General features: G+C 31.5%; 2 protein-coding genes across 4 annotated transcripts in view; one reads left to right on the forward strand and one right to left on the reverse strand.

Annotated features, from left to right (window-relative positions):
• The window catches only part of LOC132751841 (ceramide synthase 5-like), a 31,321-nt gene extending 28,205 nt beyond the window's left edge, over window positions 1-3,116 (reverse strand). The window contains exon 1 of one of the 2 annotated variants that reach the window (XM_060742050.1): window positions 2,844-3,116. In XM_060742050.1, the coding sequence (XP_060598033.1) occupies window positions 2,844-3,031 (188 nt within the window). In that variant the 5' untranslated portion in view covers window positions 3,032-3,116. The remainder of the gene's footprint in view (window positions 1-2,843) is intronic. The other variant, XM_060742051.1, reaches the window with a different exon arrangement.
• The window catches only part of LOC132751842 (large ribosomal subunit protein eL27-like), a 134,470-nt gene extending 113,320 nt beyond the window's left edge, over window positions 1-21,150 (forward strand). The window contains exons 1-5 of one of the 2 annotated variants that reach the window (XM_060742053.1): window positions 9,514-9,585; window positions 9,849-9,931; window positions 18,912-19,081; window positions 20,135-20,245; window positions 21,063-21,150. In XM_060742053.1, coding sequence (XP_060598036.1) covers window positions 9,851-9,931; window positions 18,912-19,081; window positions 20,135-20,245; window positions 21,063-21,111 — 411 coding nt within the window. In that variant the 5' untranslated portion in view covers window positions 9,514-9,585; window positions 9,849-9,850 and the 3' untranslated portion in view covers window positions 21,112-21,150. Of the gene's footprint in view, window positions 1-9,513; window positions 9,586-9,845; window positions 9,932-18,911; window positions 19,082-20,134; window positions 20,246-21,062 lie in introns of those variants that run through there. The other variant, XM_060742052.1, reaches the window with a different exon arrangement.
• The last annotated feature ends 401 nt before the right edge of the window (window positions 21,151-21,551 follow it).

Consider the following 21,551-nt stretch of genomic DNA (forward strand, 5'->3'; position numbering starts at 1 on the left):
GGCGGTCCTATGCACATCGACTTGTGAAGCGATTAGCCAGTTAGCGATAACGCTTCCGATCATTATCACGCAATAGTGATCAGACTAATGAATACACGCGCTGTACATGTAATTACCAGATATAACACGAGGTGATAATTTTATATCTTTGATCAACAGTTGATTGGAAATTAGCAAATTTTACCGACTAAAGGATAAAATTATCGACTATTAATTTACGCCGCAAGTTTAAAGACTGTTCTCTCAAATTTATTACAAATGAGTGTAATTTTGAATGACTGTCAAATATTTTCGGCATTTTCTAGGCACAATTTTGCTTTAGTTTCATTCTTGCAAAAACGTTCTATAAAAGTATTTAGAATTTAAGATATTGTGCCGAAATGCCAGGACAACAAACCAAAATACAAATACGCTTTTCTTTGATATTTAGATTCTATCCGAAAATTGATCCCGAACATCAGCGATTTCACATTCGCCAGAAACCCTAAAATTTTGCAAAAATTTTCAGTTTCCAAGCTAGTCCAATATATTAGACGTTACAGGCTTGTTATAGTTTTTGTCGGTCAAGCCTGACGTCTAATAGTTATTGCTCAAAAACGCATAGCATCATAAAAAAATCAAAAAATGTCTATTGTCTTGCCTTTCAAGCTTTATTCAAAAGCTTATCATATTTTCTTTCAATTTCATGCTCAATCATACACAAAAACTTTCAAACGATGTACTTATCAGTTTAAAATAAAATATAAACATCAATCTATTTTTGTCTGTCAGCCATACTGGTTAAGCAAGGTGCTTTACAGATTGATTCCAAATTTTTGAAAGGAAAAATATATTCGAACACACTGACGGTGCATGGGCAATTATTTCGTTAAAAAAATATTCCGTTAGATTGTTCTGACTCATTTAAACGCTTGCATTTGAATAAGCCAATCAGATTTCGCGCACTTTACGGCCGCCATTTGTTTATCGGCTGTAAAAGGAATTGAAATCCATGAGAGGATTTAATCATGATTTTTCGGATGTGACAGTTAAATTATTTTGACAAAAGGTATTTATTTTTTAGTTTTGTTCATAAATAGGTCAACAATTATGTAAATACACGCTGTCTTCATTGTTTTTCGTTCCGCCCGATTTTCTGGCGGAACATGCTATGGGTTTTTGAGCAATTTCGATATGACGTTGCTTTGCCCAGATGCAAAAATATCTCAAAGCGACGTCATATTTATAGGACTATTTCCAAGCCAAACATGTGAATGAATTGTTCCTTGTCGCAAAATGCATGAGAACAAATTGATGAAAAGTGATGAAAAACAAAAATGTTAAAAAGCGGCTTTAAAGTTTTGGAAGCCAGAACTACTCAATAATTATAGGCTGGGTATTCTGGTAATGTAAAATTATAACTATTCTGAAGAATAATAATACGCGGAGTGACAGTTTCCAAACTAGCAGATGACAGGCTTTTCTTATCAGTAGAATTGCAAGTAAAGATAACCGATTGCGTATCTCACTGTATACAATAGGGCTGTAACAATACAGCAAAAACCGTATTGCAATATATTGCCATTTTGCTGAAGCGTATTGCAATATATTGCAATACGTATTGTCGTGTATATGGTTTGATGTAAAGATGGAGTAACATTCATATATTATTATTATATGTATATATTTTTAGTAGAAACTTAATAAAAATGTAAGGAATAAATAGAAAGTAAAGTGTCACACTATTTGATAAACAAAACTAGTCGCGTGTGACCTTTCACATCTGGGCCGCTTATGTAAATTATGCGGCCGCTTATTGATTTTTAAGTGTACTAGTTGTCGGATACTTTTATCTTATGTTGGCGCACAAAATTCGCCAATTAAAGATTTTATGTGAAATTTGTACAAAATTAGAAGGCAATTAATTGAAAATTATGATTTTTATAAAATACCGGTTTTCCAAAAATCGTACCGCGGTACGAAATTTATTTTTTCATATTGCAATATATCGGTATACCGTTACACCCTTAGTATACAATGTCCTATAAAACGTATGTAAAATGGTCTGACTTGTGGTAGGTTTAACCGTAAATTTAAATACCTTAAATGTCAAACAATGTGTTCAAATATACACTTAGACGAAGCTAAGAGCACAAGCTTTTCATTGGTATAAAAAATTTTAAAATCAAACATTGAATCGCCCCAAACTAGCGGTTTAAATACAGCTAAATTTGCATTGTTTTGCATTAGAGATATCGATTTTACTCGAAGCTAAGGGAAACAACTCGTGTTTTTTCACTCGATATACCTCGGTTATTTACGTAGTTCATATAGAGACTGTCAATGGGTGTATTGTCGAGTATTCCGAGTGAAAACGATCCGGAGGCGGTGCATGAAATACCGAACTACACCTTTAAAAGGGAAAAATGAACAATTTCTTAACCGACTTCTCCATAGGCTTTGTCTAATTACATATTATATATTTTACTTTTTTAATTTAATTTCCTTTTAAATATATACACATATAGTGTATAATCTATAGCCGGGAAGCGGGCCAGGCTTTGACTTCCCGAATAAAATTATCTATTTGCAACAAGCACACCCTAACTGAGTAACACCTTCTGACACTCCCAACACAGTAATAAATTCATGAAATTTCTCAAGTAAGTTGAGTCACAACTAACATAAACTCTATTTTGACAAACAGGAAAAACTCGTATTTTCATTGCTAAATGTCTGATATGTGTAACTTTTCCTGCAATGCAGGTAAATAACATTTTGAGTATTCTCAACACAACTGAAATATCAGAATGAAGTTCATGTGGTGGGGTGATGAAAACATGTGATGTGACCGTATGACCTACTTTTCATACAGCAGCCGAAACACGTAGAGTGCTAGAGCTACCCCGATGGCAACTAACAAGTCTTTGGTCTCCGGGAAGTATTTACCACTCCCTGGCTTATTTTTGAGTATTTCCCATGTAGTATTTTTAGGTAACCAAAACCATTCACTCCAGAATATAGAATACAGCTTTTGAAATAGCCAAACCATTTTGCTGTAAATAATCCGACGCGAGATCGAATGTTCACTTGGTTTTCAGCTTCATTAACATATTTATCGCGCCGGGTACCAATATAATGTAGAGGATAAAAGCCGAAGATATCTGAATGATATATACTTGATTTATTTATTTGCATTATATGTGAACCCGTTGACGCTTAATCGAGTAATTGTTGTGACTGATCCGACTCCAGGTCATTTCGCACTGGGCATTTGGTCACAGGGCAGGGTTTTTTTTTTTCAAACCGGATACAACGTTAAGTAGTGGCATGGTGCCAGATCTGTTATATTAATCTCTATAAATTAACGTGCATTTAGGGAATAAGTTTTAACCCTTATCCTATAAAAAATAAATATCTTTGGTGACCAACCTCAATGGAGAATGTCCACATTTTTCATTTATTTCAAGTATTTTCAAATATTGATTAAAACAATACATTATTAGGATATTCTCATAAAACAATTCCTGAAAAAATGTTATAAGTGTTTTTATTTTAGTATGAACGATCATGTAATGAGTATTAATAATTTGTTCTTGACAATTATATTAACATTTAAAACACACTTAACAACAACATCCATATATAATTCTTTCGTGGTTTGTCGACATTATGTCTGCTACTAAATACTATCAACATAATTATTTAAGGTATTGCAAATCTCCCATTATGGACCCATTAACTTTAAATCTGTCCGTCAAATAAAGCTCTTTGTCTTTCAGGTGCATATATTTTGAAAACCAGATTATTATTATATGTCCGAAGACATTTCGAACTTAAATTTTAATGCTTATTAGTTAAATTGTTACATCATTCATGCTTACGTATTTTATGCAAATAAAAGAGTTCAAAAGTAAGACATTAGCTCAACATTTAGATTTAAGGGACTGTTTTTATTAACAAGAAGATGTACTAGGTTTTTTCGTAGGTAGATGCTTAGATCTTCCTCTTCACTGACGAAGAATTATCAACTGAAAGCATCTGCTGTCTGTCTGTAGTTAATGCTTAATGAGGGTCCATCCGCCCGTAAGGGCACAAAAAGCAGCTTTCGCTGTCGAGTACGGACCCCGGACATGTCACCAGTCATGCTCTTAAAGAGTTAATTTTGAAGCACAAAGTAGTGATAATTTACCTCCATGCAATTTCCACGGAGTATTAGCCAAATATATGAATTTTGAGCCAAAAGAAGGTCACTGTACGGCGGTCAATGAGAACCTTAATGTACAGTAACCTGTGACAATATGAAAGGGTAGTTGGTGTTGGTGCCAGCAAAAGGCCAGCCTTACAAGCCGTCTATCTGTACTAGGGGCTCACGCACCGTAGCACACCATCCTCGTCGTCTCAGCCTACATCGTATGGCCACTCCCCTCGGCATTGAAGTTATTGAAGTGTTTAAATGTTAAATAAATCATTAATGGGTAGGCTAAGTTTATTATAGAATGATATAAATTAGAGAGAAAAATACTTTAATGAAGGATTTACATGTTTAATAAATTGGTAACTATTTTCAATTGATATAAACTAAATTAGAAAACTTATTTTAGCATATTAGTTAATTATTCTGATTTTTAGCTCGACTATTCGAAGAATATGAGAGCTATTGTAGTCGCCCCGGCGTCCGCGTCCGCGTCGGCGTCTGCGTTGGTTAAAGTTTTTTGCAAAGTCAAATATCTCAATCATTACTTGAGATATTCAATTGAAACTTACAATACTTATTTATAGTAACAAGGTACATCAGATTGACAAGTTGGATAACTCTGCCTACAATATTGACAGAATTATGCCCCTTTTTAACTTAGAAATTTTGGTTAAAGTTTTTTGTAAAGTCAAATATCTCAATAATTACTTGAGATATTCAATTGAAACTTACAATACTTATTTATAGTAACAAGGTACATCAGATTGACAAGTCAGATAACTCTGCCTACAATATTGACAAAATTATGCCCCTTTTTAACTTAGAAATTTTGGTTAAAGTTTTTTGTAAAGTCAAATATCTCAATTATTGCTTGAGATATTCAATTGAAACTTACAATACTTATTTATAGTAACAAGGTACATCAGATTGACAAGTTGGATAACTCTGCCTACAATATTGACAAAATTATGCCCCTTTGGAACTTAGAAATTTTGGTTAAAGTTTTTTTGTGAAGTCAAATATCTCAATTATTGCTTGAGATATTCAATTGAAATTTAAAATACTTTTTTATAGTAACAATGTACATCAGTTTGCAAAATTGCATAACTGCCTGCAAAATTTGAAGAATTATTTGCCCCTTTGAAACTTAGAAATTTTGGTTAAAGGTTAAAGGTCTTCAAAGATATTTACTTGAAACTTTACACATGCACTTAGGGTCATAATTGGAGGGTCATAATTGTATTTCACTGACCAAGTTCCATAACTCTATCTTGCATTAAGGCTGATTCATATCTCCTTTTCTACTTAGTCTCTTGGTTAATGTTTACATGCAAGTTTTACATATCTCAATAACTATTAAAGATATTTATTTAAAACTTCACATATGCATTTAGGGTCATAATTGTAGGTCACTGACAAAGATCCATAATTCTATCTTGCATTTAGGCTGATTTTTCTCCCCTTTTTCAACTTAGAAATTCATGGTAAAGTTTTGCTTGTAAGCTGTTATCTCAATTACTGAAGGGTTTGTGCCTTTTTTTGGGACAATTGTATGCATTCATAATAATAAAGCAGCCTACATCGTATGGCCACTCCCCTCGGCATTAGTCAGGACACCGGAAGCTGGTCCGCAGTTGTTGGCGAAGTAGCGATCCCGTTGTTACAGCCTACGGGGGGCTTCTATTTAGTTGAGTTGAGTTTACTACCAGTCAAGCTGTAAATCTTCTGCGGATGCCCTGTGCCTTCTCAGCGACGTGCACGCTCCGAGGGAAGTGAGAAGTGAAAGCATCTGCATGTCCCCGAATATATTATGTACGTCAAGTCGGCATATTGCTCCAACGCACAATGATTTGTTTAAGAGAGTTATATCGCAGGGAGCTCAGCAGTGGCCCAGGCTAGACGGAATTAGTGATAAACTTTCATCTAAAGCCAGTTTTGCTGATATTAATTTTGACTCTATCTGTCCATTTTATTTTTTGATACTCTATTAAGTTTCAAATTTTGGAAGTCAGAATCTGCAAAACCTGTGATAGTGGAAGTCACATTATATATGTAATGAAGGAAAAGCATTTTAAACTGGAAGTCACAATGCCAAAATCAAGGAGTAAATGACTAATGAAAGGCCTGATCAACATGTCAGATCGATTAATAGTCAAAATTTTAATTATATTGTTTCGATAATCTTATTATCGATTCTTCGCAGAGTTGTCTCTGTTTTTATCACACATGTTATGGGATATAACAAAGTAAAGAGTTTCGGAACAAAATATTATAACTCTGCTGTTCATGGTTTTAGTAGGGTTTATTTCTTTTAACTGTTTAACAATGATTTTGCGCCATTCTCTCTTAATTAAGGAAATATTCCAACCTATTTCTTTCATACAGATATTTTGGAAGAATTCGTTTTCAAAATTAAAATTACTTTTGAAGCAGATATTATACAAATATGGACTTTTTAGCTGTTGAATATGATGTGATATGTACTGAAAAAATTAATATTGACCTCGGCTATCGCCTCGGTCAATATTAATTTTTTCAGTACATATCACATCATATTCAACAGCTAAAAAGTACATATCTGTTTTATTATATAATTTATAAATAGCTTTTATATGGCTTATCAAATCTGCCATTGCATATGACGGAAATCATTATTTTTCAGCTTGTCTACTGTTTCAATAATTTGGTCCTTTCCATTGGCATGCTAATCCCTATTTTTCTTAAAAATGAAAAACGGTAACTAAAATAGACTAATTTGACTCTGATGTACACCCAACTCAACATTTTTTTCAGAATAATAACAACAAACTTGGTGTTACGTCATGTCAAAGTCTCGTGTCTTTTAGGGATTTCCAGAAAATCTATTTTTAGAAGAATAACCGGTGAATATACTCTGAAAATCTATTTTTAGGAAAAAAACAGTGAATATACTCTGATATTGACCTGTTATTTTTTACAAAAAGTTGCTTGTTAGCCAATCAGGGAAAGGCCTTTCAAAGCTTTTTATAGATTATATAATAAATAGTTTTATCACACACCCGTGCCGATTTTGCGACTCCGTAAATATGGTATTGCACGGCCGTGCATATATTTTGACGTGACGTCATTAGCGTTATACAAACATAGTGTAAAGACGCGCTAAATGTTAGCGTTATACTATAGGCGCGTCGATGAAAAATGACTCTTATTTCACTTTAACGGTCTTTATTTTTGGTATGTGATAAATAGGATATTGAATGAGTGTAAGTTCAATACTGAATTTAATATTGCACGACTTGAATAAAATTATATTGTGCGAGCCTTTGTACTTTGAATAAAGTTTTATGGACTTTGCATTTTCTTAAAAATGGCATTTTCTTTGCATACTGCATATAATGTTAGTTTTACCCGCATTTGCAATTGCACGGCCATCTTGGCCCGGTTAATGTGAAAGATAAAACATTACAGCACATCTTAATTTACAAATTATATAGTTTTGATTAAAGCTAAACTATATATAAATTGGCGAACTTACGCCAGGATGAGTAGTAGCTAATTCTACCATGTGTCAATTGTTTGGAACATTTTGTTAACTTAGTGTGTAAGGGCATAATAAATTAATGCTAGTCATAAAGAGCAGGACATAATGAGGATTGATTAATAGCGAGCTCGACGAGCTGGCCCGAAGGGCCTGCTCGCAAAGCGAGCTTTACGGTAACGCGAGTACCTGCTAAGTGATGGTTTCGAAAACTTTCGTCCAAAGTACCAAATTGGACACATCGCAACCTTTCGAATTTAAAGATAACGGTAAAAACTGAGGAATTCTGACTGAAAACGGATGTGTAGACTGGTCACCCGCGCACGTCTATGGGAACCATAATTGGACAGGGAACCAGAATAACGGAAGCTGTGTATAAAAAATGAAAATCGAAGGCGCCATTTTGTTTGAAATCTGATAAATAAAAACAATTTTTTGTCGAATTTTGTTGTGAAAACTATCTAGAATGAAAGAAAATGGTCTAACTAAGAAAATGAATCCGAACACCAATATCTTTTATTCAGTCGTTAACGCTGTACAGACGTTTAAAGTATTGTTTACGTGACGTCACAATGTAGCGCCAAACAGCGCGTGCAAAACAAACAAATCAAGTACGCTATTTTAATGTCGCAAACGTTTTAAGTTTTACATTTATTTCACTTAAAACAATCTTTATTTCGCTTGAAAAATTATAGAGTGAAATAAAATAAACAAAGTTTTATCAACGTTTTCAAAACTCGTTATTCGTTTCACGACAGGGACGGGGCCATATTTAACAGGCTGAGTACGTGTGACGTCACACCCACTCGTCACTGCATTTGAGATTATTTCATACTATTGGAAATCACGTAAAAAGTACATCGAGTTCGCTTTGAGGCTTTGCCTTTTTCATATTATATTATTTTGACACTTCATTACATATCGTTTCAACGTTCGCATGCAGGCAAAAGTGATAAAATCATTAAAATATATGCCAATGTTATTAAATAGTTGGTAATGTTTATTGTTTTAAACAATTACTGCTTCAATACCATTATAATATTGTCGATATTATAATGTTTTTAATTAAAAGGTGGGCTTGTAAATTTCATTATTTTATCTAAAATGATAATTTCAATATAAAGATACAGTGTGTAATAGAAGTGTACAACACAAAGAAGGCATGCAACTTTAGTTTCAGTTTTTATTAAACCAAGGCATATACTATGCAACTGGTTATAACAAACAAACAAACAGAAAAATAACAGAAAAAAACCACTTATATCACAATAAAAGAATACAATTATGACTAGCTAAATAAACAAAAAAAAGGAGATCATATTGTTCCCTTCAAGTACTGACTTCAATACAACAAGTATTTTACATTGTAACAAATGGGAACGGAGAATGAGAATTAATTAAGTATTAATTATCTAATTTTTAACATAATGTTTTTACAAAATAAAAATAATTTTAGTAGAATCTTTTTATCACAACTATTCATTAATCTGTCAAGTTTAAAAATATTGGGATGAATATAAAACCTGGAAAGAAGAGATTTACGGCTTATATGTCATTAATTAAAGTACGAATTTAACATTTAAATAAACTTGTAGTGAAATTCATCACCATGTAGCTTAATACGGACATAAGGAACAGAGCCTCTTATTATGATCAATTGTCAAATGCCTGCCTTTTTTCAATTGGTAATATGTGCAATATCATGTAGAATAAAATGTTTGATTTACCATATTTAAAGTATTGCCCTGTTTAAACAAGTCTTCGTGATACTCAAATTTTCATATGATAGCGTATTATTGGAATCCGCTTCTTAACATTTTGATCGATTTATCATAATCAAGCACTCTACTGTATACTTCCTTTTCCGGTTTGCGACCAAATACTATCGCAGGTATAATCAATGCTGTGTGTTTAAATCTCAAAACAGCGATGTTAATAGATGATGTTATGTCCATAATATTGTTTAAAGTCATACTGCATATGTTATTCTTCTGCTGAAAGAATATAGTTTTGATGTAACACACTGTTTTCACTGATTAATTGCATGTTGTTTACAATCAATGTCTGCATTAACATATATAGGCCTGTAGTTACGATTCAAGTTTTCTTGCGTATCGAGACTAACTTTTGATGTATGATTTTTATTTACTTCAGCCATGGGCAAATTTATGAAACCAGGGAAGGTTGTCCTGGTACTTGGAGGCAGATTTGCTGGCAGAAAGGCTGTTATTGTAAAGGTAAATTTGTGCATTTAATTTTCGCATGTCAATCTGTGTTATCAGCATCTATATTTTAGACAGTAATAAGCTGCAAATACGTTATAGGCCTGTTATAGTTTATTTTAGTCAAGCCGTATGTCTAATAGCTACTGCTCATAATTAAAGTCATAATAAGTTGATAAAATTTCTTTTACTTTCATTGCGATCATTAGTCCTACACTTAGTCAAAATATATTGACGTGCCAAAGCTTGATTCTGAGATATTTTCGTTTTGGGGCAGAATCTCGCTTTAACGTCAAAACCAAAAGGAGACCTTTCTGTGGTGAAACGTGGATTTCGATGTAAATGTGAAAATGCAGACAATTTAAACTAAGACTTTATTCAACAATACAATTTTAAGGAATTAACAGCACAAAAAGTGCCAGACTATCAACTTAGAATAAAGTAAACCACGTTAGTTTCATTTCACCGTCTCATTTGTGTAACAACGCCGCCATATTGTGATGTTGCTACAGTAATGTAACATGTACGCTAAAAATCGATATTGTTCGGTACCTTGCGTGAATGTTGTCATTTTTTTTGCGTGGCTAAAAAAATATGTAAAACTATTAAAAAGTGGAAATTTTTCTTAAATGATGTTATTATTAATTATATTTATTGCCACAATAAAATAAATCGCCAGGAAATTATCTTTAAATATTTTTGTAATTCATGATAGAAATCTTTAAAATGATGCGGGGTAACTTTTAATTTAGTCCTCTTTTTTACAAATATGTTTATTAAAGGTTAAGGATAAACAAAATACTATATTTCATTAAAATGTATATTGTCATCAATCTATGTTAGTATAGTTATGTTAGTCACAACTTGCTGTGTATTAAAAACAGCAACTCCTTGCCTATAGGAAAGTTTTGTTTTTCAAACATGCATTACGCTATGAAAGAATTCAAATGGTAAATTCTTGCGTTAATTTTTCATTCCTCAACTGTTTTCAGAAAAATAAAACTCGTTACTCCGAGCACCCATTTTTCGTTTGTCTGTATCTGAAAGAACCTGTGTACATGTACCATTTATCCGTGTAATAAAAGACTGTTATCATAGCATGCCGTAATGGCCTGGATATTTCGTGTTGTTTAAGCGATGTTCCAGAAAAGTTTTGCAGAAAAGTTTTGTCCCGGTATAGAAAATATATTCAACCTAATATTTATTTTTAAAATGTGTCAACTACATGTATTCCACAACGCCGACACCGGTACGCTGGCCAATATACACTTCGGAAATGTTGACACTATTAATAATTGATGCGCAGTCCTGTTTCTTCCTTACTTAATTTCTTTGTGTCAACTATAAATTTATAAGATTAAATTTTAAATAAATAAATTTGATTTTTTAAATTCGAGCCGTGATTCCTTTCCGGAATCAGTTAAACAATTTCCATGCTGACACGGTCCAAATTTTTTTTTTTTTTTTTTTTTTTTTTTTTTTTTTTTTTTTTTTTTTTTTTTTTTTTTTTTTTTTTTTGAGGCCCCAACTGGGTAACCCCGTTTATTTACCCCGTAATAGGTATGAGAGGGTCGGGGTCATCCCTCTGATACCTTACATGATATATACATAATATTTAAATCATCATCTATAATAATATTTTTTTATATAATTATAATATACATTATATTCAAACATTCAATCAATTTTCATATAATATGTATAACAATTATGTATGATAATGTATTATGCAACAGCTTCAAAACAAACAAAGAATATTGGTTTGGGTAAATTGATTTAGTGTAGCCTATTAGTTTATTAAAGTTCTTACAATTTGCCATCCTTCATTTACATGTTTGGTCAAATTTGTATTTTTGTAAATATTCCACGCCAATTTAAGACTATTTCTAAAACCAGGTATTGTAGGTAACACGATTTTTTCTCTTTGACAAATAAATATATCTTTTCAATTCTAAAAACAAAATATCATATTTAAAATCATTAACTTCAGAACCTAAAATAAATGATTTACAATTAAAATTATCATCCAAATTATCTATCTTGTCTTTCAGATATTGAAATAACAATTGAATTTTTGGACATTCCCAAAATAAATGCAACAGAGTTTCCTCTTGGCAATTGCAAAAAGTACACATTTTACTATTGACAATTTTCATTTTGAATAAAAGTGAGTTTGTTGCTAAAGTTCTATGAATTATTCTTGTCTGAAACCACTGAATATAGGAATCTTTGGTACATTTAAATACATAACTATATATTAAATTCCAATTTATATCAAAATTTGTAAAAAATGAGTTCCATTTTTCTTGACATGTTGGTACATCTTGATTTTTAACTAGAATATCATAAACATATTTCTTTTTGATATTTTGTGTAATTAAAATAGGTTTTATATAACAACTCATAATAGGGTATTGAACATTTATAAAATCTTTACAAATAGAAATGTTAAGCTTTTGTGTATATAATAATATTGCTTTTTTCAAACTATGATATTGTAAAAAATTTACTTGTTTTTGTGTCACCTGCTCTAAGTAAGTTAAATCTACAAAATCGCCTTGGGGATTAATAATATCATTTACAAATCTGATTCCTTTTTCATAAAAAATTTTGATATAAAAGTATCTATTTCCTGCTAACAAGTTATGATTGTAAAACAATGGCATTTGTAACACTTGTTCTAAACTGTCTATACAAAGTTTATCTGTAAAAAATCATATTAGTTTTTAAAACATCTATCCAAAAAGCATTTTTAATTTGATCAATTGTCAATTTACAAAACAATTTACCTGTGCTAAACACTTTATCAATATTGAATAAAGCCATCACTAGCTTATAACATTTACTGTTACTATTACTAACATATCTTTTAAACCATTTTATCTATACAGAATGTATATAACTATCAATATCAATCATATTTAGACCACCTTCCTGATATGTTTTAATAACTACTGATTGCTTTATCTTTGCTTTACTTTATAAAATTAGTCATTAAGTGTTTTCAAAAATGCCGAATTAGATGTCGGTAAACTTGTAAAGCAATGAGTGAATAAAGGAAGGAGTAATGACTTAACAACAGTAATTTTTCCTATAGGTGTTAACATTTTTTTTTCCAGTATCCTATACTATTTTTAACTTTTTGAAGTTTTTCATTAAAATTTAACTCTATCATTTTTTCTAAATCAACATCAAAATATCAAACCTAACAATTTAAACTGTGTATCACCCCATGTCAGTTTCCATTTTGTCTTAATAGATCTTGTACTGTATTTAAGAGAGCCTATCCAAATAACTTTAGTTTTATCAAAATTTACTTTCAATCCTGAAATTTCTGAAAACGTGTTTAATAACTTTAAAACAGTATTAAGGGAATTTTCTGATCCATCTAGCAAAAGTGAAGTATCATCAGCAAATTGTGTAATTTTATATTCTTCCCCATCTATATTTATACCTTTAACATCTTTACATTGTCTTATTTTTATTGCTAAAATCTCTGCACATAAAATGAAGATATAAGGTGAAATAGGATCGCCTTGTCTACAACCTCGTTTAACTTTGAAAAACTTTGATAAATATCCATTTAAAATAACACAAGTTTCAGTATTATATAAAAATAAAGATATCCATTTTTTAACATAGGACCAAATTGAAAAAGTTCTAGACATTTCTCTATAAATGTAAATGATAACGTATCAAATGCTTTTTCAAAATCTATCATCATTACTAGACCTGGTATATCATTATCCTCAGTATATTTCATAATATCATACAATAATCGAGTGTTCTCACCAATATATCTATTTTTAACAAATCCTGTCTGATCCTTTGAAACTAGAATATCTAAAACAAGTTTAAGTCTATTTGCTATGGAACCTGAAGCTAATTTATAAACTACATTTAATAAAGTTATTGGTCTCCAATTTTTAAAAATTGTTTTGGTTTTTTTTCTTTTGGAATGCATGTTATTGTTCCTAGCTTTTGATTTCTAGAAAAAAGAATTAACAGTATAAGCAAAGTTTATAGCTTTTACAACAAAATGTCCAATTCTATTCCAAAATATTTTAAAAAAATTTGCTGTAAATCCGTCACACCTGGGCTTTTATCATTTTTCATGTTTTTTAATGTAAAAGAAAACTTCATCATATGAAAGTAGACCTTCAAGATTCAATGCTTCATTTTGAGACAACCTGGTAACATTACAATTTTCTAATTCCAATATCAATCTTAGATTCTTCAGTTATATCAACATTTTTATATATAAATTTTCATAATAACTACATGTCTTTGTAAGAATATCTTTTTTGATCATATATAAAGGATCCATCATCCAGTTCTAGAAAAGGAATAGTTTTATCTGAACAATGTGTTTTTTTCTAAGTTTAAAAAATAACTAGTAGGCTTTTCTCCAGATTCAATCCATTGTGACCTTGACCTTATCATAGCACCTCTTATTTTTCTATTTCTTAATTCAGTCAATTCATTCTGTAAGTGTAAAAGTTTGTCTTTATTTTCAAATTGTCAGGTTTTGCTCTATAAGATTAATTTCTTCAATTAACTTTTTTTCATAAGTATTTCTTTCTTTGACCTTATAAGAGCTGTAAGATATAGTTTTACCTCTTATTTCCATCAAAAGAGTTTCTAAAAAAAGTTCATCATTTATAACAAAATTTACATCTTTGTTTTTTGGATCTAAAACATAGTCTATATTGTATACTGGTAAACAATATTGTAATTTTACTTCATCTATTTTTTTATTTATAATATCAAGGAATTCAATGTCATATAACAGAGCATTATTAAATTTCCATAAACCTTTTCCATGACTTACAGAACTAAAACAAAAATCTAAATAAATTATTGAATGGTCAGATTTATAACTAATGTCAATATCACATTTTCGTACATACTGATATAAACTATTTGATATAAGAAAAAAATCTAGTCTACCTTGTTGTATAGGGTTGGTTCGTCTCCATGTATATTTTTTCATATTACCATGCAGTTCTCTAAAGGGATCAATGAGGTCTTTTTCTTCAATAATACTTATTAAAAAATTTCTTGCCTTTACATTATTGTTTTTTGATTTATAGTTATAATAATCTAAGTCAGGATTTCGAACAAGGTTGTAATCTCCACAAATAATTAGAGAGTCATTATCATCAAAAGAATCTAAAGTATCAAAATGTTTTTAAAGAAACTAGGACTGTCTATGTTTGGCGCATAAAATTAACTAATGTGAAATTTATAGAATCAAGCATTATTTGTAAAATTATGAAATTTCCTGAATCATCAGTTTTAACAGAATTAATTTTTATATCTAAACCTTTTCTGCATAAAATAGCCACACCTTTGGCATTAGACCTACCATGGCTGTAAAAACATAAACCATTCCATTCAGAATAAATTTTCTTTTCAATTTCTTTTATAAAATGTGTTTCCTGTAGGCAGATAATATCAGCTTTTTTTGACTGAAATAAATCTAAAACATCTTTTCTCTTGATACTATCGTGTAAACCTCGACAATTGTAAGAGAAAATATTAAGACTACTCATAACTAATATTTACAATAATACATTCAACACTATATCTACAATATACATAGCTACACTTAAGTAAAGTAAATACAATATGTACGGTCCAAATTGAGAAGTTATTTTTAGACTGTATTACATGTATTTATTTTTCAATTTATAATTATAAATATACTTGATGATTTATTTCAAAGACGATAGTTTTATGCTTAAATTTCTTTCTATAATACATTTATGAAAGTTGTTTAAACGATGTTAAGAATTTAAATGTGTTACGGTCCCGAGTTTCCTCAGTACATTTTCCCGGCTTACCAATACGCTTTGAATTTACGCAAGATATGCCAACTTTTTAAGTTTTGAGTTGTGGCATTTAATTATTAGGAACTTTTTTTCTGTTTTTCTTTCTAAATTTACTGGAAGGTTAAAATCTTAATTTTCGTTCTTTATCAAAAACTCAAAAAAATATAGAAAAAAGAACTGAGGAGGCGCCGTGATTTATTACCGATTTTATAAGTTCGTTTTCCAAAGCAACACCTTTTATATTTGGGCAGTAACAATCTGTATCTATTATTGTTTAAAATGAGTAATAGTGTTGAATAACACTTAAATCTTATAAGATTGGACAAGAATCAAAGAAATCACAGACGCTTTGGGTGTGAAGCTCAAAACGCCTTTAAAATCCAAATAAAATGTATATGGAGCCACGTTTGAATTTGTCGAAAGATTTTGTAAATGGAGTAAAACGGCGATAATCTCGATGTTTATTTTGCCAGTTGCATTGTTTATATTACCGTTGAAGTTTAAAATTGACCATCATCTTGAAGATTTATATCTTTTGTGTCAAAGGATTTTGTGAAAATATTGGAAACAGAATAAAATACATGGTGTTTTTGACGGCAGGTGTGCGGATATTTTCCGGCGAACATTTTTATCTTGTGTATTATTATAGACGTTGAAATATATTTTTTTTTTCAAAACGGCTTATATTTAGTTTTTTATACATATATGATCAGTACATGTGCTGGTATTGACAAATATACACATTTTATTTGGATTTTAAAGCTCCACACCCAAAGTGTCTGTGAAAGAAATTAGCGGCGCAGCGTTTTGTTTATGTAACATTGTAAAATAACCGCGTTGATTCTTCAAATCTCACCTCGCCATGCATGTATTTTATAAAAAAAAATAATTTCTTAGCATAAAAGTCAATTGTATGGGATAAATATTTACTGTATACCAACATTATGAAAGTCTTTTGCAAAACAAAACAAAAAACAATAACAACAGCAAAATAAGGCGGGGCACCTGTTTCATGAAATAAATTTCCGAGTATTTTTTCTCTGCTACCCCGGTCATTTTAAAACAATTTTCATACCTTCGTTTGTGTGTGTCTGCTTCTTTCTAAAAAACATCTTCAGAAAGCTTTTTGGAGAAAACTATCCAGAATTATTGGCCTGCGTGAATAGATTTAAAAAAAGAAATTTACGTGGAATTTTGTTTTCGCACATACATGTTTAATGTCGAGGCACCGCGTTTGACGCTTATTCGTTTTATTATTGATAAAAATTATTTTGAACATTGAAAGTATCGTTTAATAGTTAATCAACCTGATTATAAATAACAGACTGTTAAATTCCTTAGAATGGTGTTTTCTCGTAGTCGCAAAGGCACTAGGAATCCGTACGTTGCTCTTTAAACATATAAACCTCATGTTTCTGCTCTTATCATATCCCTATTTCCATCATAATCGTGGAAAAAAAATTCTATAGATACCAGTGTTCCCACTAGAATTTAAATTTGAGGGTACATGTACCCCCTAGGTCATAATTTTGGGGGTACACAGAATATTAAGGGGGTACAAACTATAATTTAGACAAGCAAGTCAGTTAAACACATGCAGACAGTTTTAAGTGTTTTTTTTCATATATCTCGCATGTTAAACAAAACATTTTCCCATAGTCTTTGTCAAATCTAAGCCATGAAAATTCGGACAACCAGGAGTTCTGAAATCGTTTGCAATGTTTCTTTTTGGGGGGTTCAACACTATTTTCACTAGGGCCTGGTTCTTGATTTGCGCTAGAGGATTGAGTAAAGGTCGGCGATTTTTCGCTGGAATCGCTTTTATGGAACCATTCATTTAAATTGCGTTGCATTTTTTAATAACTTTTCCAGCGATTATTTATTATTTCAGACGGCTTATTTGTATTGCCCGGATGTAGACTTGTTACTGCGTTTAATATAGAGCGTCGCTAAGCGTCGTTTATAATTATGAACCAGTCCATGAGCTAAAAATAGCACAGCTGGGAAACCCGAGTTATGACCTCAGATTAAATTACGGTCGTATCGATTTTTACGGTCTTGTAAACAATTTCAGAGATTTATGAGTAGAATATTGATTTGTGATTCGAATTTGCGGATAATGTTTTGGCAGTTCAACTTCAATTTTTATACGTGCATGCACGCACCTAGTTGTAATTTCATGCGTGATTTTTGTAAATTATACGTGATTCACGTACATTTGTGCGTGAATGGGAACACTGAGATACCAATAGGTCCCATGTCTTATAATTACAGAGTATAGCTTTTCTATAAACGATAATAATGATTTTGATATTTCTAAGAACGCTCTGACAATAACGAATAAGTTGTGCATCTGCTCCAATAAAATAATATTTTTATCCTATCATAATTATTAATTTTTGCATAAATAAATGTCTTAAATATAACATTAAACTTGATATTTTACTGAGAGTGTTTCGTCGTTTCTCAGTAAGGCAGTACCGCATACACACCAGTGTAGTTATCAACAGTGTATTTGTCACGTGACATTAGCGGCGATGTCTTTATTTTGATGGTGCATGTGTATACTTTTCTATCAAAATCTTTATGTTAGGAAGATTTTCACAAATAAAACATGAAATTGGTGTAGAAATGAATAATCTTTAAAGGTATCGTAACAAATTTATTCAAATATGAATTCTAATACGATTTTACACGGTCCAAAGCTTGCGCTCAAAATCCCGGCGCAAATTTCACCACAGAAAAGGTACTTTTTATGTTGTACGTAGAGGCGAGATATTGCCCAGACACAAAAATAGCACAATATCTCGTCGCGGAGTACAATTAGTTGGACTAGTCCTACACTATGATGTTGCTTTGAGATATTTTTACTTCTTGTCAAAGGAACATCGTATCGTAATTGCTCCTAAACCCATAGCATGTTGCAGAATGATATAAAAGTGAGTCAGCATATAAATACATTAATTTCGAGCTATTAATGAATAAAAAAAATATCTTTTAACAAAATAAACTAAAAGGATCTACTGTAAATAGTTGAAAAATGCAACAATTAGAGAATTTTCAAAAGTAGCACTATTGAAAGCTCCTCGAATTTTAATAAAGCATAATCTTGACATTTTGTGTCATTGTAAATATTTGTTATGATACTTTAAAATTTGTAGAATTACGATGATGGAACCTCAGAGAAACCATATGGCCATGCTTTGGTCGCTGGTATTGAACGATACCCAAGACGAGTAATCCGAGGGATGGGTAAAAAGAAGATGAAGCAGAGGTCAAAGGTTAAGCCATTTGTCAGAGTTTACAACTTTAACCATCTTATGCCAACAAGGTAACTATTCTAGATACATTTAACATAAAATTATGAAATTCAAGTTAATTACTAGTTGGTCACTTGCAGAGATATAGGAAGTTAATGGTTAGTTATCGAGAAATGTCAGTTTAGTGGTTCCCCCTCCAAGATTATATGACCAAAATGTTACTTTTATGTATTAAAGTCAGGATTGAAAATAAAAGAAACTGTGGTCAAAATGAGCCTCTTCAGTTGTCAGTGAGAAACTGTGCAAACTTACATGTTGAACATACAGCAGGCTTTTACCTCACACACAAGATGATGTACTGGTTTTCTTACTTTTAAAATCGATTTTGGGAAAAATTATCGTAATATTGCTAATTTGGTAAGTAAAAAACATTGTGTAAGTTTTTTGGGGAAACTGCTTGATATTTTTTTTTTATTGGGAACTTTATGGAAAAAGGCCAATGCCTTTGTTAGATAAGGTTTAAATCACTCAGTGTTTTTTTTCACCAAAATATTCGGCGAAATTCGGCCCCATTCCCCCCTCAAAATAGTATGTTTTTTTCCCCTCTCAAAGCCGAAATTTCCCCCTCATATGGCAGCCAAAATTTGCCTGCAATGGATACCATTTTTTTGCATATAACTGCCGAAAAATGTTTTATATTAAGCCTGTAAGACTTACTGTTAAGCAAAGTTGTTTACAAATTGTTCCCGGGTATGTAAGGGGAGCTACTCCTGGCGTCCCAAGTTTAATATGCGACTCTTTCAATTCTGCTGTCAATATTTTTAGATCCGTATATTAAGAAAAAGCGACGTATTTTAAACTTGTGTTGCTCCCCTTTTCTACTCACTGGAAAGAAAACAATGTCAAACAAAAGTAAATCTTACAGTGGTAAGTGATGTATTGAAATATGCATTGAATTCGTTTTTGTTTCTACATTTGTGAAGAAATAAAAGTCCCCCTCCTTTTGCATTTTCCCCCCTCCAAACGGCACCGACCCCCTTCCCCAAAAAGTGGAAAAAAACACTGTCACTGCACTTTCAACAGCAACTGTGATACATATATAGCAAAAATATTTTTTTTCCCAGATATTCAGTTGATGTTGGATTTGACAAGGCAGCAGTCAACAAAGAGGCTTTCAAGGACCCAGCTAAGAAGCGTAAAGCAAAACGTGATGTAAAAGCAAAATTTGAAGAAAGGTGAGAATCAAGATTTTGGATTATTTAATGAAATTATAAACAACAATGTAGAGAAGAAATTGTTAATGACTGGGTTAGGTTATATATCAATATCAAAAGCGATACACTACAGGAATGTATATTGAAAAGTATTATATTCTTGTGAAGCAAATGTTGTGAGTTTGGGTTCACAATTTTCACTATTCAAGATCTTTAGCTCTAGCATTGATTTATCTTGGAATTATAGCCCTTTGTGTTATTAGAACATTTCTTGCAAGATCAGTTCCCACTTGTCTTTGCTTTGGGCGAGTTGAAATTTCTTTGTGACAATTGATGTAATGGTCATTGGTCTCTTACCACTGAATCGGAAGTCAATGGATGACAAATAATTTCCTTGAGCAAGAAACTTTACATTCATTGCTTAGTAATGGTTGGTTCCAGGAACGGATTTGAGAGTGTTTCAATAAGCTTATAGCTTCCAACACAAACTAAAATAAATTTGTATAAACTAAATAATTATAGTAAAGAGTTTGCCTTAATTATAGCCATCTTCTTAGGGAATAGACTTACTCCAAAATAAGAATACTTTAGGTTTTTACAGCTAATCAGTGGATACAAACAATCTTTTACAGTAACAGTTTCGAAAATGAATTCAAAACGTTGACAGTAGTGCAGTGTGAAGCTATAACAGTAAAAGTTTGTTTGTATCCAAGGATTAGCTTTGGAAAACGCACATTTGTCGAGTTTCGGATTACAACTATTTAACCTTGTATACTTTCTGGAACATGATTAGCAGGTTGAGCATTTGTCTAAATTTTACACCTTTTTCTATTTTCAGGTATAAGAGTGGCAAAAACAGATGGTTTTTCCAGAAATTACGCTTTTAAATGTACAAAGAAAAAAATAAAAATAAATGCCTCTAAGAAGAGTTGTTTTATACAAAGATGACCAGATATAATTTGTTTAAAACATATTTATTTAAGCTCGATTGTGAAACAAGTTCTTGCAACTTATATGAATCACTTTGAAGTTTGTTTTCTGGAACTAACCAGTACTGGTGTCACATGGAGAAACTTGGTTGTGACCCGATTAGGGCTTGAACCCAGGATCTCTGGGTGGGGATGCGGGCATCTTAACTACTCGTCCACCACACCCCTCCAGAAAAAAATGGCACATTGAAGCAAGATGCCAACAAATTCATGTTAATTTTCAAGAAAATTTTGAAAATGTATTTAAAGATGAAATAAAGGAAGTATTTTACACATTGCAAGCAGCACATAAACTCGGGGGGGGGGGGGGGTAAATTATACTAAATTTATACCAAAAA

The sequence above is a fragment of the Ruditapes philippinarum genome, unplaced genomic scaffold (genome assembly GCF_026571515.1).
Source record: "Ruditapes philippinarum isolate M1 unplaced genomic scaffold, ASM2657151v2 ctg494_1_1_1_1, whole genome shotgun sequence".
Classification (NCBI taxonomy): Eukaryota; Metazoa; Mollusca; class Bivalvia; order Venerida; family Veneridae; genus Ruditapes; species Ruditapes philippinarum.